A 27,718-nucleotide genomic window follows, 5' to 3' on the forward strand; every position below is an offset into this window, starting at 1 on the left:
AAGCAACAGAGGCATCAAGAAAGGAGCCAAGGGCCAGTGAGGAGGGAGTGGCCTGGACTGCTGCCTGGATGCAGGGGTGCACCTGGGACACCCTGGGGCCCATCAAGCTGGGAGAGGAAGATGGGAGATGGGAGAGCAGCACTAGGTTTAGGAAAATGCAGACCCTCTTCTTCAGAGAAGCCCTGGTGATGCCACAGAGGCCGCCTGTGACTCTACTAATACTGAAGCTGCAGAGGAACCAATAGTTCAGATACCTCATTTGCATGAGTCAACAGCCCATATGCAGGTCTTCTGGAACCCAAAAGGGCCTTGGGAGCTGGGGAGAAATCCAGACTCATGGAGGCTTAGTCGATTCTGAGTCACAGATCTCAATGAGAAGCTCATCTCCCCAGAAAAAAATGTATATGGCAACACACGAAATTCCCTAATTTTCACTGATCCCCTGAAGCAATCAACATAACCCTTTGGGGATCTGTAGGACCTGGGTTAAGACTCTGCCCTGGCCTAACCACATTTGGAGGAGGGACACAACCACTGGAAAGACTGCTGGGCACCACCGGCCACCCTGCCTACCCACAAAAGCAATACCCCCTAGTGTGTCTCAAGGCGGGCCGGCTGAATGCACCCAGGGGCTCAGCTTGCTGGCTAAGCCAGGGAGAAGGACTGTAGAGTTAGGAACCAGACAAGAATGCAAAGCAAATGTAACCACTGCTTGTGGATTAAGGAAATTACTTGTTTGAAGAGATTAATTAAAGGCTTTTCATAGTGAGCCAAATGAGAGCTGGCAGCTTCCTTTTCTCAGGAAAACAGTCAAGTGAAGCCTCTTTAACTGGGTTGGCATGTCCTGCAGCCTGGAAGCTGATGGACATGTATGAACCGGCCGAGGCTGCTGGGAGTCGGGCATCAGACGAATTCACACACCGGCTTTTATACATCCACAGTCACATCCATTGTGTTTAGTGCTTTGCCACCTCCTTATTCTGCAACTGGCATTTCTGCTACCAGCTACAAGGCCCTTCTTGGGAAATTATAACCAGGTAAGGGGTTTTCTAACTCTTCTTCTGATAGCCACATGAAGCTGGTGAGGACAGGCATGAGTGAGAGGAAGGGAAGGCTAGAAGGCACTTACTTTCTGTAGGCACTCCGTCTTCTCCTTCTTCTTGTTTCGGCACTTGGCGGCTGCAATCTTATTTCTTTCTCGCCGCCTCTTTTTCCTTTCATCTTCTTCAGGGGCTACCTATAAAATCCAAAAGGGACACATTTAAAGGGTAGTAAGAAATGCCACCTATCTCAAATACACTGCCTTTTACTGCCAGCAAAAGCTGGCAGACAAGGTCCAGTGCTAGCGCTAAAGGACCCCGAAAAAATAAAGCTCTAGACTTTTGTGTGAAAACCCCTACACACGCACACACACACACACACACACGTGAGTGAAGAACAAAAGTCAAAGTTAAAATTATACCAGCAATATATTAGTAAATTAAAAGTTAGCCAATTTTGAAAATGCATTTGGATTTTGAGATGAGGATAATATGCCAATTGATAACTATTGGTACTAACTGTAATCATTTAAAGCCGAAACAGATTCTATTTGGTAAACATCTCCTTTCTTTGGGAACCAGGAATGACCTCAGGATCATCACCTAGCCACCCTCTCCCGGCCTCTTCTTCGATTCAAGACGCAAGGGCAAACCCCATTCACCTCTGACTTCACCTGGAGCATCAGAGCACCAGCTTCCCAAATTTGGGAGAAGCCTATGATGCTCCTGCAGAGAAGGCACCTAAGCCCATTCCCAACCAAAGTGGCATTAATCGGCCCATGCTGGGGTGCCACCTGCAAGTGGTGAACTAGGACCATCTTTTAGGTCAGTCTCACTACTCCTTGCCCAAAGGCTGCAGTCATGCCAGTTTAGTAAGCGTGAAACACTTCCACTTGCCACCACGAGGAAAAGTCCAATAAAATGGTGGAACCTCAGCTCTGACATCCTTAAGCCACTATGACATCACCAGAAGCCGCCTTCCAGACTTCTCACCATGTTCATTATTCCAGGGGTCTTATGCAAGGTTGCCAAGTGTGGAACAGTGCAAGTGTGTAAGACAGAAGTGAACTTGGAGCAACACCTGGTCCCAAGGCTGTGAACGTTGCTACAGGGAAGGGTGGGGCAGGCTGCCTGGTCCTTGCTCTACTGTCTGGGTGCTTGGGTACTAGTAGTGATAAAAATAGGGACCACCACACTCCATGCTTCTTCAGAACAACTGGACACAGAAGGTGGCCTCATCCTGACTCATGGCTTTTAAGTGCCATCTATATGCTGATAATTTCCAACTCTATTATCTCTAGCCCAGACTCTCCTCTGAACTCCAGACTCACATATTCAACTGCCTGCTTGACATCTCCACAGGGGTGCAGAATAGGACAGATCTCCTGCTCTTGCCACCACCCTAACCCCTATAATCCCAAATCTCAGCAGCAAATGGACGCTCCATTCTTACAGCTGTGCTAGCCAGAAAACTCGGTCACCCTTGAGTCTTCCCTTTCTCTCATACCCCACATCCAATCTATCAGCAAATCAGCTTTACCTTCAAGTCAGATCCAAAGTCAACCACTTCTCCGCACCTGCACTGCTCCCTCCTGACGCAGTCCCCCGCCACACCCACTCATGTGGATTCCTGCCACAGCCTCCTTTCTGTGCATTCAGCTTCTGTCTTGCCCCTACTGCCCATTCTCAACATGACAGCCAGGGTGATCACTTAAAAATATAAATCAAGGCTGGGCGTGGTGGCTCATGCCTGTAATCCCAGCACTTTGGGAGATTGAGGCAGGGGGATCACCTGAGGTCAGGAGTTCGAGACCAGCCTGGCCAACAAGGAGAAACCCCATCTCTACTAAAAAAAATACAAAAAATAGCCAGACATGTGGCGGGCACCTGTAATCCCAGCTATTTGGGAGGCTGAGGTATGAGAATTGCTTAAACCTGGGAGGCAGAGGTTGCAGTGAGCCAAGATCATGCCACTGCACTCCAGCCCGGGTGACAGAGCAAGACTCTATCTAAAAAAAAATGTGCCTGTGTGTGTGTGTGTGTGTTGAATCTTGTTGCTTCTCTGCTCAAAACCCTTCTGTGGTTTCCCACCTCACTCTGAGCACAGGGCCACATCTATACAACAATAGTCTGTAAGACCCAATATGACCAGCCCCTATTTTTCTCCCACCCCCATACTCTGCCCCACTGCACAGCCCACCAGGCACCAATACTCCCACCTCAGTGCCCTTAATTTCTTTTATCAGATACCCACATGACTTCTTCCCTCTCCTCTTTCCTTCTTCCTTTCCTTTTGACCTCTGCTCAAAAGCCACTATCAGTGAATCCTTCCCTGACTTCCTAATTTAAAACAGCAACCCTGGCTGGGTGCAATGGCTCATGCCTGTGATCCCAGTGTTTTGGGAGGCTGAAGCAGGAGGATGGCTTGAGCCCAGGAGATTGAGGCTACAATGAGCCGTGATCACCCCACTGCACCCCAGCCTGGGTGATGGAGCAACACCGTCTCTAAAAGCAAAATGAGTCTTATTCCGTCACCCAGGCTGGACTACAGTGAGGTGATCATGGCTCATTGCAACCTCAACCTCCTGGGCTCAAGCGGTCCTCCCACCTCAGCCTCTCAAGTGGATGAGACTACAGGCATGTACCACCCTGCCCAGCTAATATTTTTATGGAGACTGGGTCTCATTGTGTTGCCCAGCTTGGTCTCAAACTCCTGGACTCAAGCGATAATCCCACTTTGGCCTCCCAAAGTGCTGGGATTACAGGTGTGGGCCACCATGCCTGGCCTGAAAAGTTTTTAAACCCACCAACCCCACCCCTACCTGTTCTCTTTGCCTCACTCCCTGCTTCTTTCTCCTTTGCACTCATCTCTTAATGTATTTACATGTTATGTATTGTCTGTCTCCTCCCAGGAGAAGGTAAGCTCCCTGAGGGCAGGGGTTTCGTTTGTTTCACTCTCAACAACAGCCCCCTGCCTAGAACATGCCCAACACACAGTGGCTGTGAGCAAAACATGTGCTAAAAGAATGAACACCTGTGGTAGAACCCACCTCGGCTTTTGTGACAGACGCCCCAAGGGGTCTGTCACTGACCGTGACTGACTCCAGCGCAGAGGACATCCGGTGGCAGAGGTGCTTGTTCTGGATGGCAAACCTCAGCTCTTCCTTGACAAAGGGCGTCAGGTTAGCAAAATCCTCAAACACCAGTGACCCAGGAGGGGACAGGCAGGGGACGATGGCAGAAGCACTCACTTCCGAGGCAGAGACCTGGCCTGGGTGTTGAAGCATCATTTTGCTGAAAGACACATTGAAACCCAAACTGTTTCAGGGGCTCTGGGGCATGGGATCAAGTCCCTTTCCTCCACCAGACCTCCAACACCAGAACCCCACCCTCAGAGAAAAGTCCCATAAGCCCTTGGGTTTCTGTTTTGTTTTCGTTTCGTGCCATCCTCATCTTAAGTAAAACAGTTTCTTAAAATACACACAGCTCAGTGACATGAACAAAATGCTTATTTGAAGTTTATAAGGGATGATGTTTCAGGCTACTCTGAATTCACAAGAGCTATGAGTTTTGGCTGGTGTGCCTATGTGCAAATGTGGCCTCAAACAGTCCTGAAAGAGGAAGAACAGTTTTTAAAAATCAGTGAGGCCATTTTAAAGATCATGAGTAACCTCATTTTCAGCCTCTTTTGCAAAGAGGCTTGACATCAAGTTGAAACTATCAGTGAGTGGAAGTAAAAGCAAAAAGTGGGAAATCCTTGAATTTAGCAAATACATCTCTGAAGCTTCTCTCCCGGAAGTTGGGCCCAAGCAATGGGAATGAGAAAGGTAACTGTAGCCAGGTGCGTTTCTTCACCCCAGACTTTGGCAGGGGATGGGGAGGTGGATTCTTAAGCTTAAGGCTGGCAAAGCAAAAGGCCTTAAAGAAAAGTAAGGTGCTGTATTGTGGGGGAGTTGTTCAGACCTGTGGTGTAGGGAGAGACTTAGGCTGGGTGTGGGGACAGAGAACCCTGGGGCTGGCTCTGGCACTAAAGAGCAGTGACTTGAGCCAGTCACTTCAGCTCTCTAGGACCCAGTCTGTGTCTGGTAAATGACTGAGAGCTCCTCCAATGCAAGCATTGAGTCTACACCATTGCTTTACCCAGAGCCTGGCCCAGCACCTGACTCGACATGCCTCACTGGCCAACTGAATAAATGAAGTGGGGATGGGGCCATCAAATCAAGTGCCCCCCATAGTCCAAGGTTACTTTTCTCATTCCCATTTCTTGGGCCCAACTTCTGGGGGAGAAGCTTCAGCGATGTAGTTGCTAAATTCATCTCCCTCTATTATTCTATAGCTTAGTGAACCCAAAAGGATGACAAAAGGAAAAAAAAGAGTAGAAGTAGTGACAGTTACATGGACCCAATTTGGAAGAGTCCCCCATAAGTCTTGGCCTGCTGTGTACTCCCTCCAGCAGTGGCCATTCCCCCTCCTCCCTGCAGTTGGTTCCCAAGTGGCAATGAGTATAGGGATGAGTGTAGGATGAGTGTGGTCTGGGCATTCCTCTCACCAGGGAGTCTGTGGTCATTAACACAGTCCAGACAGAGAAGAAGCCCTCTGGCAAGTCTCAAACATTTAAGGAGTGCCTCCTTCATATCAGAAGCCTTAGGGGCACTATCTCATTTAATCCTCATGAGAATCCAGTGAGTTAGGATTTAGCCCCCTTTTATAGATGAGATAACTGAGGTTTAGACAAACTAAGTCATTTGTCCAAAGTCACAGAATTAATATGGGGCAGCATCAGGATTTGGAATTAAGTTAGTTTGGCTCCAGGATTCATGCCCTTAATTTGTACATTGCAAAAAACGAACAAATATTATTATACATTACAAAAACAAACCAGTATTATGTTATATTGCACAAACAAAACAAAAAACCTGAGCAAATATTTGGGGGACAGGCCTTAAGGTAGGTGGGAGGCCTGGAAATGAAGTGATGGAGGCGAGGCTAAGTAAAGATTCCTGGGGATAACTTGAACTCTGTTTAATGAACTGCTAATCTTTATGTCAGGGTGCACACCCAGGCTGCTTGCTACCTGCCCTCTGGGAGTGTGAGCAAGTGGGTCTCTTATCCACAAAATTCTCATACTGGGGTCAGAAGATGAAAATCTGAAGCCCACTTACTCCATTATGTGTTATCATTGTACCTCCCAGTAGCTTTTTCTCCTCTGTTAAAGAGGGCTTGTAACAATCACCCTATTTTCCCATAATATCCTATGAGGAATTGAGGAACTAATACATGAATATGCCCTGGAAAACATTCCTTTGGCCAGGAGCTCCATGATTACTAGGCCTCCCAGAGATCTCTCCAGCCCAGGGCTGGCTCTCTGACAGAGGCTCTGTGGGGTCCAGGAGGGAGGGTGGCTGGTCACCCTCTTTGATCTCAAAGGCTTCTGAATAGAATACCCTGACTTCAACTCCCCCTGGAGATCCAACATACACCAATGGAGGCAAGACTTCCAGGCCAATGAAAGCTGCCCTTAACTAGTCAAAGAAACCCAGGCTATATATGTAATTCTTTTCCCAAAGCCCTGTGTCATGAGTCAGAACTGAAGTTCTTCTCTCAATTTAATCCTATAATCTTAGGATGCTGGGAGGATACTTGTCGCTGTCAGGCAATAAATTCTGAGAAACTAGACTTCTAAAGCCAGAGGCTTAAGATTCTCCCATGTATTCATGTTTCCCTGCCCTTTCCAACTTTATTAAAAACCCAGTGATTCAGGGATGACATTCAGAGCTACCACTGGGCTAGTCTTTGATCGGAGGCCTGAATGGCTCCCTTCTACATGGGTACTTTGAATTTCACTGCAGTAGACTGTAGTTCCATTTCACCACCCAACTAGGTTTATTAATGAGCTCTCAGGGCTTGGGGTCTGCTGTTTGTGACTCCCATCCCCGACCCTTCTTCTTATGTAAAGTCAGCAGTCCCAATGAAAGAAGCTGAAGAATGTCAGTGGTATGGAATGCTTTTATGGAAAACATTGGGTGGGCTTACTTGGGGACAGAAATGGTTGTAAAAATGTTAAAAGTCTTTCAGAAAATAAAACAGATGTATCTGTAGAGATCTGGGTTTTCTTGGCACTAGGCTAAAGCTTAACTTCTTGGGATACTTTCTAGTTATTCCTTTACTCAGTCTCTTGAGTTATGATTTAGCCTAGACTCAGGCTGTGTCCCCACAAGAAAATGAAGTTAAATTGTCAGACAATTTTTCAGAAAGTTGAGATCCTCAAACATCCTGATCATTGAAAAAAATTGTTTGGGGACCTCAGATCAGAGGTGACTTTCTATGCTGATCATAAAATTGTTCAGACTTGCTACCAAGAACTTGCATTTTGTTTCTGCTTGATTATTTCCAATCAGAAATCATGTTGTACCATTGGTAGTTTCATCATTTTCAAGAAAGTGAAACTTTACTCATGTATTCCTTTAACTGGAAATTCAGCTCCCAGATTTTTATTTCCTAGTAGCTACAGCTACATTGAATTTTCACTTTTAATTTTCATCCTCTTTCCACTAAGCATTGCTCGCTAACCATCTTATGTTACTAGGAAGCCAATACTGGCCTTTCACTAACTCTTCATATCTTGGTCTTCCTCCCAGACCTCTTGAAGATTGTAGGTGCAAAGCTGGGCATCAAGGGCCAGAGACAATGTTTCTAAACCTATCAGTGCCACTCACAAACTAAGCACTCACCAACAAATCACTTAGGCTTTCTGGGCCTCTCATTCTCTTCCTCTGTAATTTGAGATCAAAACTGCCTGCCCCAAAGGGCTGTGAAGAAGGATATATGAGATTTACATACACACTGGGTAGTCATTATTACTGTGACTCCATCTTCTCCATTTCAGGAAAAACTCATTCTGTTGTTATCAGTTCAATAAAGCCCTGTGAGTGAGGAATTAACTAAAACCTTCAAGAAATTCAGGTCATTCAGAGCCTCTTTTGTACTCTGATTGACCTCAGGTTCTTCACAGACCAGGTAGATGTCACCCCACTATTTGCTGACACCAGCATTTCTCCATTACATATTTGAAAGAAAACCAATTCTCACTTATAAACCATTTCTCCCTTGGAAAGCTTCTGTGGCATCTTGACTATGTCCTTCCTCCTCCCCTGGCTGGGTAACACTTGAAGCCACTGGCCTTGTCCCATGCCCAGCCAATTTTAAAAAGAAAGGAATCATGGACTCTATCTAATGGAAATCACGCCCTCTCAATATAGAATCATCTAGGTCAGATTTTCATTTTGTAATGAGTACACTGGTCCAGGGAGGTAAAAATGACTTGCCTGAGTTCATAAAGCTGGTGAGTGGCCCATCCCATGCCAAGCTGCTGACCACCCACCAACTGCTCATTTTGGTCCATCACCAATAGGTATCACCACCTCAAGGGACCAAGCAACAAGGCAACCAGAGAACAGAGCCATTAGCCAGGTAGATAAGGGGTCAAGAGTCCGGGCACTTGGTACCAACCACAGAGGAGACTTTGACAGGACTGAGGCAGGGAGGGGCTATCAAAGAAAAGGGCCATGGAGAGAAAGGAATTCTATAATGGCTAAAGGGCAAGGAGGAAGAGAGAGAGAAAAAGAAGGCTCCCAGCACTGTCACAGATGCTGGGTGCTGTATCTTATCCCCACTGCGGGCGTGGGGTGCTGCCTTCTTTGCTGTCTCTGAAACAATTCTGACAGTAACTGCAATCCTCACCTCATCCCATCTTTGACCAGGATATCCTCAAAGCAGGAGCCTGTATGCTGTAGCATTATTCTACAACCAATGCGAACTGCAAAACAACGGGGACAGTAATACCAATTTTTTTGCCTTCACTTGAAGTTGTGGAGACAGAAACTTCGAACAGAAGATATGACTGTCACCTACAACGAAAGAGGTACATTGAGAGAACATCCAGATTTTCTGGCTCTCCTTTTTTTTTTTTTTCTGGCTTCATCAAGGATTTAGTAACTATTTTATCTGTAAGAAAAGCATATGTGACCTATGCAGTGAAATTAGGAAATAGAAAACGTTTAGGAGGAAAGGAAGTAGATGAGAGACGAAAACGGGGGTGGGGGAGCAAAGAAGGAGAAGGATTCCAGTGGAAAGAAAACTGGTGAGGGAAAAGATGCCCTGCAGAAAAGTCCCCTTTCCCCCACTGTCTGGACACCGGTCAATGACATTAGATAGAGACCCACACCATTCAAGTCCCCCCACTGGCTCCTTTTCTTCCCACTACACCACTCCAGAATCTGAAAATCTCCAGACAGAAAGGACCTTAGCAGTTATCTGGTCCAACCACTGCATTGTGCACTCCAACACGAAGAGGGGGCCGGTACTGCCCATGTGCCCTTATTTACCGGCTCGACATACTGGGGCTCAACGACATCGATTGCAGTGTAAGCGCTCAGAGTCCTGGCACTAGACCACAAAGCCATTCTGTCAAATATCTGCACAACTGGCTCCACACCCTCGCTTCCCCGCCACGGTGGGTCTCCCGCGGACCCGCCGAAGGAAAAGCCAGAGTGAGAGTCCCAGGTGTGTGGGAGTCCCGGGCTCAGGTTCCAGACACCAACCGGTGCCGGGAGCCCTTCCCGTCGTCCGCCCTGGGACAGCGCGACACCAGCGCTCTCCACTTCCAAACTTATCCCAGCTAACTTTTTCTCGGGGTTGCCTTCACGGTCCTGCCGCCAGCGCTCCGGGGTGCCCAGGGCGACCCCCAGCGGCCGCGCACGCGACGCCGCCCGTCCTCCTGCCCCTTCCCCATTCATTCCTCTCGGCGCTTGGGGCAGCCCTCCCGCAAGCCTCTGGCCTTCGTGCCTCTCTGCCGACCCCGGGAAGGATCGGCTCCCTCAGTGCCGTGTCTCGGAGCGAGGGATGCAGCGGGACGGCGAGCTGGGCAGCCTCGGACACCCCAGCGCACCCGCCCACCCACCTCACGCCCTCTCCCAGCCCGGCAAGCCAGCGCCGTCTGCGGAGAGAAGCGGCGCTCCAGGCTGGCGGCAGAGTGGACGCCCGACCTCCGTCACCAGGAACCTTTCGCGCCCCAAGTCAAAAGAGAAAGTTAGTTCTTTCGCTTTGCGGGAAACTTTTCGAAGCGCCGAGGAGCAGCGGTGGCTTACAAGAAGTTCAAGCCAGAGTTATTTCCAAGCCGGAGACTGGGGGCGCGGATCTGGGGTGGGTCAGGGGTCGGCGGACTGGTTACTTAGAGGGGCGCGAAGGGAATGAAGGCAAGCCGCCCTCGTCGCGCTCACTCCCTTGGCTCCCAGCGCTCACCTCCAGGCTCCGCTCGGGGCGGCCAGGGTCCGGAGGACCGGCAGGGTCGGGACGGGGTCGGGCGGGCTGTTTGTCTGGCCGGCGGGCGAGCACCAAGGACTCACGGCCGGCGCGCGGGCTGAAGGGTGCGCTCGGGCGGCGGCGAGAGAAGAGAGCTGTGCAGTGCGCGCCTGGCTGCGTGCGACTGTGGCTTGGAGAGCGTTGCATCACCCCTTTTATAGCCCTCAGGCTGACGGAGCGGTCGTTTACTCCGTGTTGCCAGTCCCAGGCTGACGTAATGCTATTAATAGCTTCCCGGGAGAACCGGCCGAACCGAGCGGAGGAAGGGGGGTGGGGGAGGGGCCAAGGCGGGGCGGAAGGCGGGTGGAGATGGGGGAGCACTGGTGATGCAAGTTCGGGGAGGAGCCAGCCGAGGCACGTTCCCCCAGCCTCGCTCACTGAGACACACACCAGCCCGCCCTCTCTCTCCATATCAGGACCGGAGTCGCCCGGGATAGCCGCCAGATGTGCGTACTCGCTGCTGCGTGTTCCAGGCATGACCAATGGTGCCCAAGCCAGCGGCATGACTCCACCGCGCTGGCATCTCTCCCTCCGCTAGGTTGAGGAGCGGGGGGGCGGGGAAGGTGGGGAGGCGGGTCCCGGCCCCAGCCCAGACTAGGTGAGGCTGGGAAGCGGGCACGACCTTTCTCTAAAATGCGTGGTCATTTTCTGGAGCTTCAGGAAAATACCCCTTCCCCCACTGGCTTCCTACTTCTCTAGCAGGGACAGAGTAGGGGCAGAAGCGTTAGTCTGTGATGTGGGGAAGGTGTCCAAAGTCACCCTTCGGTGTATCCACGCCGTTACCCGCCGGGTGTGACCTCCGCGGCGGGGACTACGAGAAGCCAGCCGGTTAACACAAAAGAGGAGGACAGCCCTCGGCTGGCACCGTGCGCCGGAGCCCGCGGCCCCGGACCCTCCACATAGACGCACACGCAGGATAGCTCCGGGCTCCGAGACTAGGGCTAGTGGTAGGACAGTATCGGTTCGATTTTTCTTCTTCTTTTTTTTTCAATCACAAAGCGTTTGAAATCGACAAGAACGTCTCAGTGAAACCAACAAGAGCGTGAAAAGATCGGAGTCCCAGAGGAATCAGAGGCAACCCGGTGGGAGCGTAGGAGGGGGCAGAAGCCAGCGGCCAGGACGAGGGGGAAAGAGAAGGTGCTTTGGGGTTCGCGAACCTGCCCAGGCCTGGGGGTCGCCCCGCTCTCAGGCAATATTTAGGGAAAACCCATCTTCAGCTTTCACGTGTTCTTCTGCTCCCAGAGCCTACTGGACTGGGACCAGAAGGCCCGGAATGGGGACGCACTGACCACAGGCGGAACCCGCAGCAGAAATCCCCTCTGCCCTCAAGCCAGGGTGGCGGGAAAGGCGGGGCCCCGTAGCCGAGATTCAAGCTGAGACCTCAGCAGAACTGGGTTTGAACCTTAAAAACGATTTCCTGATTCTTATTCCCCGACCCCAGCAGTTTCTGCTCAGAGAGTGGCAGAACCAAGAACCTTCTTGACTGCCTGTGGATGACTCTTTGTGAACACAAGTGTGGCCCGGGACTTTCGCACCTGCCTGGGAGGGAGACTTGCGCGGCCGAAGGGTGTGGGGGCACGGCGAAGGGCAGAAACACCTCCTTTCCACCTGCCACTGGGAGAGAGGCGGCCGAAGGTCATAGTTTGGTAATTTGGGGTAGAAACTAGAGGTGTCTGGAGCCCGGGTCTCACTTGAAGTCCCCAATTCCCCCCCACCGGGGTTCCTCGCCGCCAAGCCCGACCTCACTCAGAGCACCCCTCTCCCCAGGGGCCTGGGAACACGCGGAGGGCGGCCTCGGAAGTCTTTGCGCCCCGGCGGGCCCTGGAGCCCTGGGGTTCCACGCGGGATCCTCAGAGATCCTGCTCTGCACCTGACCTGATTTCCAGCGGCGTCGCGCGGGAAGTGCAGGGCGGGTGTTTTCGCTTTACTTTTTGCCCTGGTAACGGCTCTCCCGGCCCCACCCTCCACTCCCACGCCCTCATCCCCGCGCGCCGCGCAGCACACCTCCACAACCCGCCCTCCCGCTGGAGTGCGCGCAGGTGAACTCCGGGCGTGTCGGAGCAACCCCGAGAACACCGGGCGGGATTAGATGGAGGAGTGTTTGTGCATTTGAATGAAGTTATTTGGTATCTCTACTTAGCTATTTTATCTACTTATAGATTGTCCTGGAATCAATAGCACCATTATAAAGTGAAGCAAGGAGAGGAGGGAGAACATGTGAAGCTTTTTACTCTTTTTCTGCTGTGAAACAGAAATCTTTCACCAGTTTACAGGTTGAACTATGATTCCATTAATACACCCAAGCCAAATCTGTGGAGATCTGGTCCCGTCCTTAAGGGGAAATTCCAGTTAGGTCGTCAAGTACGTAAACAGCCAGACCGGCCTCCACAAAACCTCAGGGGCTCTGCCTTGGGAAGGGAAGGGTAATTGGGGTGGGGGAGAAGCCCCTAACACCCTGGTCGGGTTATTTTTATTACCATTGTGCCTCCAGTTCCTTTTATCAATCTTGCTTCATTCTAATTACTACTCTTAGTTTGGAATCTCCAAGTTACACCTGGATAGAAATGCTGTCCGCTGTTCACAGAAGTCTGATCCTGACATTCTAAACCCTAAAAGTGATAAGAATCTTGACAGAGAACTAAGTCCACTCCCACTTGAATGAAACTCTTGTCCAAGGAAAACAAAAACTACTGCCTGCCTCCCTCCCCTCAGCCCCCAGGAGAACCCTGAAATGCCTGCTGAATTGAGAGACTGGAAAAGAACAGAGCAAGGCAGAGCCCCTGAGGTCTTTGCCACAGGAGAGTGATCAACATCTGAGTCCTTTGCATCCTCATTTTACCCTGACTTAAGTTAATGCCACCAATGTCCAGTGTGCACACTCTCAGCACACACACAGGCAGTGCCATGCAGAGGAGGGCACAGAAAAACTTTCCACACCACAACTCCTCTCGACGCAAACCAAAGAATGGCTGTCTTGCCTTAGAAGGAAGCCCTGTTTAGGGTGATTTCAGGGGTTAATCCTCAATGAAAGAGGGTTAAGCAGAGACTTGAAGATTGCTGAGGTTTTATGCTGGTGAACGGCCTGGGGAATCCACATTCAGATCAGCCTTGGTATGTTTTGCTGCGTGAGATAAGAGTTGGAGACTTCATGCTGGGACATGTGCAAAAGGAAGGGAAAAAATTAAAAGGGGAGGGGAAGGAACTGGGTAATTAAAAACAGCCCACTCGTGGCAACCAAATCTAAACAGAAAAACATTGCAGGGAACCAACGCAAAAAAAAAAAAAAAAAAAAAAAAAAAGTTCGAGATATTTAATAGTTCTAGCAGTTTCTTAGTTCAGTGCACAATCCCTTCCCACATTCCTCTGCCCCATTACTCTGTTCTGTAAACCCTAAGACTGTATTCGTGCCCAGAATGCTAGAAACACAAGATAAGATCCGCCAGAGAAGCGGCAGAGTACTAGCAGCCCTGTCTGCCTGGCTCAACCTACTTCTTTGCTTTGGAAAGGGAGTGGAGTCGATTTTCTTATACTTTATTCTGTTTCTGAAGCCCACTCTTTCTACAAAGTCAGTTTGAATGTGGGGATTGCTAGTTTAAAAGCGTCCAAAATGGGCATTGTCAGGAAACAGGTGTAGCATCACACAGTAGGTACCAAAGTGTGGAAGGCACTTGGATTCTGGATTCAGCACTTAGATGCTGTGTCACCTTAAGTAAGTTATTTCTTCAAACAAAAAATGACACTAACAATAGCGCCTAATGCGTAAAATTGTTGTGACATTTCTCTGAGGATGTGGCACCCAGTCAGCCCTCAATAGTGGTATCGTTAATTAATTATGAATCAAGAAAAGCTTTCTGAGGTACCCCTGAATCTCTCCAGGAACTCATTCAGTACCCCTTGTCAGTGGCAAATAGTGGATGAAGTCGAGCGATCTCCAGGAATGACAATCATAAGGGGGTGGGTATGAGAGCCCAGGCAGACACCGATGAGAGCGGTCCCCATTCCCCATCATAGCAACTCCACCACACACCTGGGGCTCTCCTCAATGCTGGCTGGCCCTGCCAAGTATCCTGGGCTAGGAGCAGGGGATTTGGATTCAGGGTCTGGTTCTGTCTTTGATATTCTTGAGCAAGGCACTCCCCCTTTCTAAGGCTCCCAGCTTTTCTGAAGTGAGGAGCCTTGGACTGAGCTCTGATGGTCCTGAATGGGGACCCTCTGCCAAAGCCACCCTATGGGCTTCTGGCAACTTACCCTAAGAGAGATGGGGAGAGAGAAGACATCATAGGTAAGGCACTGAATACCACAAGGACAGACCCATTTATGCAACCTTTCTTCCCCTCCAAAAACTAGAGTTAAGAAATGTTGTCCAACTTAAACACAGCCTGTCCTTCTCCCACCTCCAATACTTTCAAGAGTTTTCATCCCCATGGACTAGGTGCCTTGTGAGAGAGGGGCGTGGCAGAACACCCCAGGCATGGATTACATCTCTGGGGACTTCTTACGTGTAGCCCATCATCAACAACCATAGACATCTACCTTGGTCTACAGGGCCAAAACCCAAGTGGCAGATACTCCCATTTGAGAGATTAAATCCTGGAGACCCCAGAATCCAACATGAAGTCCTGGAAGTCAGGGGATTAGTAGGACTCAGGAGACCTGGGATTCATTCACAGGTTTACCTCCAGTCAACTGAGTAAGTATACAGTGAGTATACAAGTCATAAACATGATGTCTCAGTTTCCCAGTCTATAAAACGGAACTACTTAGCATTGACTCTCCCTAGGTTGTAAGAATCAAATGAGATAGTAGATGTGAAAGTAATTTGAAAATAAAAGATGTCTTTGGGAAAAATTTTACTATAATTTTTTTGTCATTATGAAAATTTGGGAAACAGACAAGAAAAAAATATTACCCACAATCTCAACACTGTCAGCACTGTAATGTGTTTCCCTCTAATCTTTTTTCTCATGTACATGATTTTAAAATATAGTTATGATTTTAGATTGCATGCACTTTTGAAATTTGCCCTTTTTCTTTTTACCTCGAATGGTATATGGTCTTTCTTCTTAAAAATATGTCATTATAAAGTATACCATATATGCAAAAGATTACATAGAACACACACATATATACGTATACATTTTGATAATAAAACACATTGGTAACCCACCACTCAACAAGTAGACCTCTTTGCCTCCCAGAGGTAACCACTATGCTGATTCTTATTACCATAACTTGCCAATGGATGTTGTATGATTTGTTTAATCATTTCTCTACTTTTAGAATTTAGAATGTTGCTAATATTTGCTTGAATGCTATACAAATTTAAATCTTTTTATAAGGGAAGGGGCATCAAATACCATCATTGCTCAGGATGCTTAAATGGGGTTAAAGAATGAGTCTTGATGTCTACCTTCAAATGCTACACAGGGCATATATATGGTAGACGATGGAAGGACCCCCAAAGATTGTGACCACTTGTGCATTTTCCTTGTTTCCTAACATCCAAACAAAAAATCCTGCAGGCGCTTTTCCCTTCTTTTTTAATCCCTGCCCCTCTCTACTTCTCAACCTCCTTTATTTTCTCTTCATCTACCTTGAAACAGAAAATGTAGTCTGCATGGGCTAGTGGTACAGAATTAGAGCAGCCAGGCTCTGCTTCTCCCTGTGCCTTCAGGCAAAATTCTCACTGTAGCTCGGGTAGCTCTAGCATCTCTATGCCGGTTTGGTGACATGAGTGGCTACCAGGTAGCTGGTCACCTCAGTCTGCGCCTGAACAGGTGCAGATGTTTGTTGATTCTCAAAACTAAAAGACACCATAGCAAAAAGGACCCTAGAAGTCATTCACTTCCATCTTTCTCAAACTGGACATGAGCACACACAGGTGTACCAGGGCCATAAGATAAACAAAGGAGTTCTTACTTGAGTGTCTGCCTTAAATAAAAAATCCTTAAAATGTTGTGTTATATTAAACATATATAGATACGTGGAATTTGAATGTAAGTCATACAAGGATTTCTAAGGAAAGAGAGAAGATATCAAATACATTCTCGGTTTAGCATCGGCTGCCAAAAGTTTTATTCCTGGGATCTTGAGAGGATTAGTTCCCTCCCTTCTTTCTAAGTGTAAAATGCTGCTATGTAGCATTCTGGGTGTTCCAGGCTATGTACTAAGCCCTTTACATACAGTTAATGCTTTTAATTATTGTGGCCACCCTTTGATGGACCTGTGAACATCTCCATTTTATAGATGAGGAAACTGAGGCACAGACAGGGTAAATAACTTGCCAGAAGTCACTTAGCTAGTGAGCAGTAGAGCAGGATTCAACCCAGGCAGTCTGACTCCTGAGTCTGAGTGCATAGCCACGATACATACTACCTCCTGGCAAGTGCTCACGGGAAACTTGGGATGCTCTGATGCAGTTCAGGGCCCTCATTTGATGGATGAGAAAACTGAGCTTACAGAGGAAATGTGGCTCTCCATGGTGTCAGAATCATAAATTTTCATACCAAAAGGAACCTTAGCAGCCATTGAGACTCGTGAACCCCTTTTTTGCCCTCCGCCCGGGGAGATGCTGCTTTTGCTAAGATTAGGGTCAAGGTGAAAAAAGCTGATTGTAAGAAGAGCACCCTAAAACATTTCAGGGGCATCCTTAGCTAGTGGCTGACAAGGTATACTATCCCTGGGGCTGAAAAGGGGGTGGTGCAGGGTAGAAGCCAGGGATGGCAGAAAGAACCTGTGGTCAGATAGAACTGAGTTCAAATCCTTCTGTTGCCACCACTTATTTTGTTTTGAGAAGGACCTATAACCTCAGTTTCTCCTGTAAAATGAGGATAATATCTATTTCCTCATTTATATCTGTTTCCTTAATCATGAGATTAAGGAACAATGCACCTTCATTATACATTGTATACCTGTATCAAAATATCTCACATACCCAATAAATATATACACCTACTATATAACCCCCAAAATTAAAAAACAATTCACCCTCAAAAGTGCCATTAAATAAATATTACGTTTTTCCCTCTTCATGCCTTATCCTTGAAGCTACCAAGTCATATGGAAACCTGAGACACCAAAGTGTCTAGACCCTCATGGAAAGTTCCGTGCCTCAGGCTGACTTACTGACTGATTTGAAAACAAATTTTAAAAAACTTGATGTGTGGCCAGGTCATATTTAGTAATTACTATTTACTGAGCACATACTACATGCCAGGCATAATAGCACTTTAAAAATACCCAGTATCTTATTTCATCCTTATAATAACATGTGAGGTAGGTTTTTTTTATCTTGGTTCTACAGATGAGGAAACCAAAGCACAGAGAGGTTAAGAAAATTGCTCGCAGGCACTTGATTTAAACACAGATCTGACTTATTTCAAAACTTATATTAAGCGATACTGTCCTCAGAATCTTAGAGAGCATGACGTGTGTTTACTTTTCTTTAGCCTTGCCTCCCTTGTTGAAAATGAGCACCCTCGCTTTACCGAAGTATTGCTGAATGCACAGATGCTTCTAGAGCTGACCTTACCAGAAAATTCTTACTCCTGATGTCCCAGAGGATTCATGCTTAATAAATTCCAGATCCCTGTGCCCTCAGGGATACTTTCCCCTCTGCCAAATTTGCAATTATTTCATAATTTGCTTTAACCACAAACATAAGCCCTGTTATCGACTGAGTGAACTGAGTAGAGCTTTTTGGACTTTTATTCTTTTCCCAAAATACGATGAACTTGAATCATCAGATGATGAACTTGTACTTGAAACTAGAGTGGCAGAGGGCAAAGTGAGTCACTCCAGTGAGTTTATGCCTATCAATCAATGCATCAAAATTGTGTCCCATTACCAGACACTGCTCTCAGCAGTCTACTTAGACACCTTGGGGATAGAAGGGCAATATAAGAGCGTTTCTTGACCTGAGGAGTTAAAAATCTTGTTTAGGTGGCAAATTAATATACATGAAGCAGATGTGCAGCAATATAGTGGGTATTATATATATTATATATATATGTATGTGTGTATGTTTAGTCCTCCAACATTTTAACGAGCACCAGCTATATGCTGGATACCGTGTCAGAAGCTGCAGGTACACAGTGATGCATATCTGCCTTCCAGGTGCTCACAGCTCATGGGGAGACAGACTTGACAACAACTAGTTACAGCTTGATGCAGCAAGGGCTAAAGTGGGGCAGGACGACTCTGCCCAGGAGAGCTGGCAAGAGCTGATGGCTGAGGTGACTGTGGAGCTGGATGTTGAGCTGACCATTTTCTAGGCAAGGGAAGTGGACAGGCATTCCAGGCATAGAGAAAGTCATATGAAGAGGCTGTGAGTGCCAGGAAGGGGCTGTGCCCTACTCATCTCTGTCCTTAATTCCAGCTCTTTGCACAGTTCCAGGCACATGCCAGACCCACAGTGAATATGCATTCATTCAGTGGATGAAAATACAGAATGGAGAGAACATGCAGCGTGTTTGGAGAACAGTGAGGCAATTGCTGAGCAGGAGTATTCGTGGAAGAGAGTGGACGTTAGGGAAGCAAGTCGGGGAAGAACAGACTGTGATAGGCTTTGAAGATGTAATAATCAGTTTGGACTCTATCCCCAGAGACAAAGGGAGGGGGTCACAGGGTCTGTCAGTGGCAGATGGACACAAGCAGATGTTTTCCAAGAAGACTGCTGGTAGAGGGCTGAGGGTGGGCTGGATGGGAGAGGAAGATGCCCATGGAGGGCCATCAGGAGGCTGCAACACTGGTCAGGTGAGGCCATCGGAGGCCGGATGAACTGAGAAGATGGTGGTATCCCCACTCTCATATGTTGTTCACTCAAAATAAAAATTATTCACAAAACACAATGCTCTTATGCGTAGTGAAATTAAAATAGCCTTTTCCCCTGGATCTTTTCATTGAAAAATTCAGGATTGCTTCATTAAAGCTGAGCTTCCCTCACTTTTGGGGGCCCTCCCCATTACAGGTACCCTAAGCAGGTACCTGGTCAGTCTTGGGAGTATAGCAGTGTTGCCTCACCTGAGGCAGGGCTGGTGAGGAAAACAGGAGGGGATGATTTGGGGAAACTTCCAGGCAGACATCTTTGGATTTTGGCAGCAGCTTGGTTGTTAGGGTAGATGGAGAGGGGAGGAATCCCCCTATCTCATATGTTATATAGCATAGCACTGGGGTGGGAAGAAACCGACTGGGTATTGTAGGGAGTAGAAGTGGGAAGAGACTAATAAGTGCATTTTGGGACAAAATGCTTAGCAGTGGGATGTCAAAGAAGGGAATGGTCCCTAGCCATCAGCATGTTGGGGATATCAATGTAATGGAAAGACTCAGGGGGGAGAGGAGAGAGAGGGAGGAAGGAGAGCCCGGCTGGGGCCTAAGGCGTAATGTAGGAGTCAGTGTGGATTATTGGAAATTTACAGATAATTACCAAGTACCGTGAAAATCTACCTCACTGGTTCACAGCTGTAATCTGTGCTTTCCCTCAGGCTTTGGATAACAATATTTGCCCCAGCTAGCTTTCTTATAAAGTGATTAATGAGGACCAGGAATTGTCCCTCAAGAACCAGGAAAAGTCAATGATGCTCAGCCTGACATAATTGAGAATTGACAAACTAGACACTTATTTAAATAAGTCTTTTTTCAGTGCTATGCCACTATTTTAAAAGATAGTCACAAAGAGGTTACAACTTACGGAATGCTGTAGAGATAATGTGAGTTTTAAATGCAAGATACATATCGTCTCACCTCAGTTAAAATGGTTTTATCCAAAAGACAGACAATAACAAATGCAGGTGAGGATGTGGAGAAAAGTTAACCCTCGTACACTGTTGGTGAGAATGTGAATTGTACAGCCATTATGGAAAACAGTTTGGAGGCTCCTCAAAAAAAACCAAAAGTAGAGCTACCATATGATCTAGCAATCCTACTGCTGGGTATATACCCAAAAGAAAGGAAATGAGTATATCAAAGAGATATCTGCACTCCCATGTTTGTTGCAGCTCTGTTCACAATAGCCAAGATTTGGAGGCAACCTAAGTGTCCATCAACAGATGAATGGATAGAGAAAATGTGGTACTTATACACAGTGGAGACTATTCAGTTATAAAAAAGAATGAGATCCTGTCATTTGCAACAACATGGATAAAACGGAAAGTCTTTATGTTAGGTAAAATAAGCCAGGCACAGAAAAACAAACATCATCTGTTCTCACTTATTTGTGGGATCTACAAATGAAACAATTGAACCCATGGACAGAGAGAGTAGAAGGATGGTTACCAGAGGCTCGGAAGGGTAGTGGGGGTGGGGGAAAGTGAGGATGGTTAATAGGTTACAAAAAAATAGAATGAATAAGACCTACTATTGATAGCATCGCAAGGTGACTGTAGTCAAAATAATTTGCTTGTACATTTAGAAATAACTAGAAGAGTATAATTGGATTGTGACACAAGAGACAAATCCTTAAGGGGATGGATACCCCATTTCCCAAGATGTGATTATTCCATCTTGCATGCCTGTATCAAAATATCTCATGTACCCTATAAACATACACACCTACTATGTACCCATAAAAATTAAAAATAAATAAATTTTAAAAAACAAGATACATATGAACACAGAACAATCATAACTCAATAAAATCGATCAATAAACAACAAAATACATAGAATAAGGGAAATAAAGAAATTTCCATAAAATATTAAAAGTAGTTGTTGGAAGTATGAGTGGGTAACCTTTTCTCTCTTCTACTTATATATTTCTGAATTTTCCAATTGTTTTATAGTATGGTTGTGCTAATTCTTAAAAGATGAAAGTATAAACTTTCATGAAGGCAAAAACTAATATTACTGTGTGTCTTTCAAAGACTGTATTTGTCTACTTTTTTCCAGTCCTGCCATTAAGGGGTACTTAAGACTGAGATTCCATCCAAATCAAATCCTAGCTTAATTAAATGTATCAAGCACTCCTTGAACGCCTACCATGTGCCAGGGGCTAAGATGGAATCCAGGAAATAACAAAATCGTTTCTAAGGTAGGAGAGGGAATGATGAATTAATATTCAATAAGCTCAGTTTTTGTCCTGCTAAACCTCACAGTGACTTACATAAGCGAAACAGAAAGAAATCCAAAGTGTTCTAATCTACACTGAGAACACTGTGGTAAGTGGAAACAACCCTGGGCCAAGGTTCAAGTTCCGGTTCTGCACTAGCTGAGAAACCTGAGGTCCCTCTCTGAGGGTCAGATTCCTCCCGTGTTAGTCAAGGAGGTTGTGCTAAGGGAAGGGCTCCAGAAGACAGCAAGAGTCTCAACCTCTGCCACTTGCTGGCCTGGGACATTGAACATAAAGCTAGTATGACCCACCTTGCACGGTTGATATGGGGCAGGGGGTGAAAAGATAGATAGATGATTGCTAGATAGATGAATGGATGGATAGCTAGCTGGCTAAATAGAGAGAGAGAGAGAGAGAGAGAAATAGAGATAAGTCAGTACCCAGAATATAACAACACATTAGTAAATGGGAGTTTCTATTATTATAAATTCTGAAATTCCTTACAGTTCTTCAATTTTGTGATTATAAGCGCTGTGTCTACAGGCGCTGATGGTGATGAGGATGATGATCATGATGGTGGTATTACTTTCTAAGGGCCCCTTTTTTCTTGTAGTCATTCCCTATTGACCAAGGTTCTACAGACGAGACACATACCTGGTCACATAAAAGTGAGTCACTGAAGAGGCCCCATATTTTCTCTGTGTTGGATGTGCCTTGCTGGACAAATCACCCCTTTCCCTCAATTTCCAACACTTAGTCTCTGTTTTCTTATCTGAAAATTTGCCCCCACAACTTCCTCACATAAAAGTGCTGTGAGGAATAAATTCATACACTTATTAATCACCTATTGAGTGCCTACTGCATGCCTGGTGTTGTTCAAAGAGCTGGAAATCCAAGAATGAACAAGACAGACAGAGGCTCCACACTGGGCACTTAGCAGATACCCCAACATTAATTTCTCCTCTTAGGCTTAATTTAAATGGAAATAAGACAGCAGTGAGAATTCAAAGAGATTCTCAATTCAGAAGAACGAGTGTTATCTCTTCAGCATTCCTTTAAAGAATTTGGGAACAAAACACTGACTGTTAACTAGTTCACCATTCGTGTGCTAGAGGGAAGCCACCTTCTTTTTCCCCCTTCGCATTGGCCTTGAAAGGGAGCCAGTGGGTGAGAGGGGACCTTGTCATTTCTTTCTGACATACAGAGCGTTAGCTTTAACTTTCACATTCCCCACAGCACTCTGCTGCCTTGGCTCTGTTACATGTCCTGACATGTAGAACCAAAGGAAACACAAAGTGAAAATGAAACAAATGTTCCACCTGAGTCACTGTCTGTGTTTCTCTTTTATCACCAAAGCAATGAACTCCCACACAACTGAGGCTTGTTCTATTTAGGTTGTAAAACGTCATCTTTGTAATTAAAGCACACTATTATTGTTATAAAGTAAACAATTGGAAAACATGTTCTTAGAAACATCTCTCTGATTCATAAATATTTGGGTGGTGAAATCACAGAAGTGGAATGCTAACCTTGCTAACACGCTAGTGATAAGATCAGTAGGCACTTACATTACACAGGGGAAAGTTAGCCTTAGTGTGCAGTAGAAAAGTGAGATGGAAAAGAGGAGTTATCTTGTAAAGGCCATTTGGAATCATGGAAGTTTAAAAAATATAAACTATTTTTTCTCATGTTAAATTTCACTTCACTTGTGTTGAATATCAGTTCACTGAAGGAATATTTTGTTCCCACTCCACTGGGGCCACACCCCACAGGCACTTTAAGCCCCAACCGCTTGAGGCGCTAGTGGTTTCATTTTCTCATCAAGCCTCTCAATCCAACATTTTTGTCGATGACGGAATTTCCTCCTCCTCCTGCCACCCAAACCTTTCCATTTGCAAAACTACTGTTTCATTTTATCTTTCAAAATCCAGTTTCAAAGTCACTTCCTTGTGTAGGTAAAATAATGTTAAGTCACATCCAGGACTAACCATGTAATTAGCGGGGCCTATTACTAAATGCAAATGTGGAGCCCCTTGTTCAGAAATTATTGCGAATGTCAAGTCAGTGACAGCAGAGCATTAAGCCAAAGTGAAACTTGTTAAGGGTGAGACTGAACAGGTCATCCGGCTTGTGAAGGTGGCCATGGACACACCTTTTCTGTGTTCCCATAGTTCTTAGAGGATATTTTTGTTTCTTGGCCATTCAGCATCTATCCATCCCAATTCAAGTAATGGTTTCCCAGTTTTCCTCTGGGAAAGCCACTCCCCTCACATTTCTGGTCCGTGTGCATTGGGTGACCAGTCAGAGCAAACCAGGCCAGGGACCACTGTGGTTGGTCCAGGAAGGGGTTCAGGATCCATGTAGAGCCACTGTGTTGCAGGAGTACTGGGCTGGGGCTGCTGGAGGCAACTTACTAGCTGGACTTGAAGGCAAGGGGCTGTAGCCTGGGGCTGCTGAGGTTGCCACGTGCAACTGGAGAAAAAGGACAGAGTCAAGAGGTTCTACATCAAACTGGGTGGCAGCCACATTTTCTGCCGTTTCCAGTTGTATGAACCAGCAAGTCCCCACTTTTTGTTAAGCCATTTTATACTGTGTTTTTCTAACCAGCAAAAGAGTCCTAGGGGCTACACATCTATTTGGTCTTTATGTACATATTTTTATACATGTGTTTCCCTATAGTTTTATTAACTCCTTGGGAGTGAGTATCCTATTTTGCTCATCTTAACATCCTCAGTGGTTGAGATATTATTAAAATATCCTTTTACTTTTTAAATAAATAGAATTGTAACAGTAGATGGCAAAACAATAATTGACAACCCTGTAATTATCCTCGATTTCTGTTGTGAAACTTAACCAGTCTGTAGAATCGGAATGGCTGTGAGCCCCTGCACATGTATTCAGTTCAATACATGCTAAGTCCAGGTGGCCAGGCAATCAACCAATGGGTTAATTCTGCGCACAGGTGCTGGCAACACTCTATTCTTTCCCCTGACCTGTAGGCCTGTAAGGGGCCCAGTAGCTTCAGCCCACAAAGCACATTCACACCCATTAGCTCGTCTGCATCTCCCACAACCCTAAAAAGGGGTCAGGTGGGGCGCTTCATCTCCATTTTACAGACTAGAGATTGAAATAGAGTCTGGGCAGTTTCAGCAACATGTTCTGTTTGTGTCTATAGACCCAGGCTCTCCTGTACCCCCTGACACCCTCATCTGAGACTCTTCTGCCCTCTGTCTCTGCTCCGTCTTCTCCCTCCTTGCTCTTTGACCCTTCCACCCTAGTAAGGCAAAATGTGTAAGAGGTAGAGTGACTTTTTAAATCTGACACCAGTAGGACTCTGTTTATTTATAACGGCACAAAATAAGCACAATGCCAACTCTGGAAAATTGTTAGTTTGTCTGTTTGTTTAGTTCATAGTCTCTGAATATTTACTTTTTATAAATAAGTTATTTGTATTTAATTTTAAAAGAAAAATAATGAATCCCAGCTAGAAACTTACAATAACACATGTTATAGTCCTTGCCAATCTTCCATTACATTCATGAAGCATGTAGACTACCTAGGATGTGTCTTAGCCTCATGCATCATTTCTCCAGGCCTCATCTACAGGGGCTGCTGGCCAGCTGCTCTTCAGCTCCACCGAGCCCCAAATGGGAGGAAATGGAATTCAACTTCACAGGGAGGGCTAGACCAGACAGAGAGAAGACTGATGCTCTGTGAGTGCTTAGACATTGGAGCAGGCTACCAAGACGGGTGGGTGACGATTCCTTCTAGGTGGATGTGTGTGCCTGAGTGGGCAACTCAAGGACTAATTGGAAATAGGGAGCTATCTTACGTGAAATCTGAGAGCTCAAGAATTCTGGGAGTGGCTACTGAACATCACAGATTGAACAGGGACTTTGGGGAGGTTGTAAAGATCTACAGAAAAATAAAGACAACCCTAGGGCTAAGAATGGTGACTGATATAAACAGAGACGCAGACACATAGGTATGCTTACAATCATTTACAAAGTCTTAAGAACACTTTTTTTGTTTTTAAAGAGACAGGGTCTCTCTCTATCATCCAGGCTGGAGTGCATTAGGGCAATCATAGTAGCTCACTGCAGCCTTATCTCCTGGGCTCAAGTGATCCTCTAGCCTCAGCCTCCCAAATAGCTGGGACCACAAGCACATGCCACCATGCCCAGCTAATTTTTAAATTTCCTTTTTTTTTTTTTTTTTTGGTGCAGATGGGATCTCACTTTGTTGCCCAGACTGGTCTTGAATGCCTAGGCTCAAGCCACCCTCCCACTTCAGCCCTTCAAAGCACTATGGTTACAGGTGTGGGCCACCAGAAGCAAGAACACTTATTTTTAAATGCCATATTATCAATGGATGTATTGGGTTGGCAGCACCCAAACCCATAGATCTGTTTTAATATCTCAAGAATTGAGGCCATCAGATACAAGGGCTTCTTGCTGTGATGTAATAGAAAGTGCACAGCCCACCAAAGGGGTTGAACCTGAATGAAATCCGGACCCTAGATCTGACCATTTGTTTTTGTGAAATTCAGAGGATAGAGGAAATGGTTAAACAATGCTGATGATGTAATCAGCCAAATCCAGAATGAGGAAAATTCTACAGAACAAATTACCTCATTTCTTCAACAAACAAATGGCATGAAAAATAAGGAGAAAGAATATGGTAGGTTAAAATAGACTTAAGAGACATATCAACCAAATATAGTGTGGACCTTGTTAGGATCCTGATTCTGTCAAACTAACTGTAAAAGGACATTTAAAGACATACTTTTGGAAACGTGAACCTAGGTTAGCTAATTCAATGACACTAGAAAATTATAATTAAATTTGTTAGATATGTTGTGATTATTATCTTAAAAGCGCTTATCAGTCTTTAAAAGTAATAAAATACTTAGATGAACGTTGAAAACATTATAAGTGAAATAAACCAGATTTTTTTAAATGCTGTATGATTTCACTTAGATAAAGTGTCCAAAATGGTCAAATCCAGAGACAGAAAGTAGAATAGTGGTTACTAGGGGCTAGGTTGAGGGAGAAATGAGGAGTTATTTTTTAATGGGTACAGAGTTTCAGTTTATGATGCAAATGTTTTGGAGACAGATGGTGGTGATGGTTGCACACAATGTGAAGGTACTTAATGCCACCGAATTGTACACTTACAAATGGGTAAAATAGAACATTTTATGTTGTGTACATTGTACTACAATTTTAAAAGAAGTCCTTATCTGTTAGAAACATACTCTGAGATGCCTATGATTTGCTTTAAAATACTCCCACCCGACAGAGGTTGCAGTGAGCCGAGATCCCTCCACTGCACTCCACCCTGGACAACAGAATGAAACCCTTTCTCAAAATAAATAAATAAATAAAATAAATAAAATTCCCAGCCTACCCTACCACCCCATAAAAGAAAAGTGTGCGGAAGGGGAGATGAAATAAGATTGGCAAAGTATTGATAATCGTTAAAGCTGGATTTCATGTATATGAGGATTTATATATGTACGTTTGCAAATTCCCATGATTAAAAAGTTTAAAAATGACTGCAGAATGCCTCACTATCAAGGATAAATGAATACAGTGCAAATCTGCCCACAAACGTAGCTGAGCCCAGCTGATTGGAGGAGTGCACACAATGGACTGGGGCCGAGGGATGGAGAGTATTTCCCATGGCCAGTCCTTGGCCATCGGGTGTCTAAAGAGCACTTACGTTTTCAAAACTACATCCTGACCTCTGCTCTTGCCAGAACATCCCAGTGACCTTCTCAGCTGGTTTCCTGAGCTTCTGGATTATTTTTTCCACAGACATAAGCCAAGATATCACTTTAGATTTTCCCCCTTGCAAGAGGAGTCTGGTGGCAGTTGTTGAATATAGTTGAGGAACAGAATGACACAGGCTGGTGAGAACACTCATGAAAGGTCCTGTCTGTCTAAGGAGACTGGGGAGACTGTGGTGCAGGAGGCTCCATTAGGAAGAGGGGTCTTAACACATGCCCTTAAGAAGGTGGGGAAAAGTATTCCAAGTAGAGGACTCAGAATATGCAAAGATAAGGAAGCGTAAAAAGGAATATGTCTCTCTCCAGAAAAGGAGAGCAGCCACATGTCCCTGGTACAGGATACAGGGGAAGAGACAGCTGGGAAAGTTGGGATCAGATGGTGGATGGTCTTGTATGTATTGCTATGAATTGTATTCTTTCAACAAACTGACAGGCTACCAAGGGCTGTGTTCTTTGCAAAGATGTACAAGAAACCAGGCCCATG

At 45.9% G+C, this 27,718-nt stretch overlaps 1 protein-coding gene across 3 annotated transcripts in view; it reads right to left on the reverse strand.

Annotated features, from left to right (window-relative positions):
* The window catches only part of ATF3 (activating transcription factor 3), a 54,025-nt gene that overhangs the window by 1,436 nt on the left and 24,871 nt on the right, over positions 1-27,718 (reverse strand). The window contains exons 1-4 of one of the 3 annotated variants that reach the window (XM_017851934.1): positions 10,341-10,597; positions 8,781-8,856; positions 4,091-4,334; positions 1,130-1,237 (exon numbers count right to left, since the gene is read on the reverse strand). In XM_017851934.1, coding sequence (XP_017707423.1) covers positions 1,130-1,237; positions 4,091-4,334; positions 8,781-8,836 — 408 coding nt within the window. In that variant the 5' untranslated portion in view covers positions 8,837-8,856; positions 10,341-10,597. Of the gene's footprint in view, positions 1-1,129; positions 1,238-4,090; positions 4,335-8,780; positions 8,857-10,340; positions 10,662-27,718 lie in introns of those variants that run through there. The other 2 variants (XM_017851935.1, XM_017851936.1) reach the window with 2 other exon arrangements.

The sequence above is a fragment of the Rhinopithecus bieti genome, unplaced genomic scaffold (assembly GCF_001698545.2).
Source record: "Rhinopithecus bieti isolate Rb0 unplaced genomic scaffold, ASM169854v2 scaffold_34876, whole genome shotgun sequence".
NCBI classification, from domain to species: domain Eukaryota; kingdom Metazoa; phylum Chordata; class Mammalia; order Primates; family Cercopithecidae; genus Rhinopithecus; species Rhinopithecus bieti.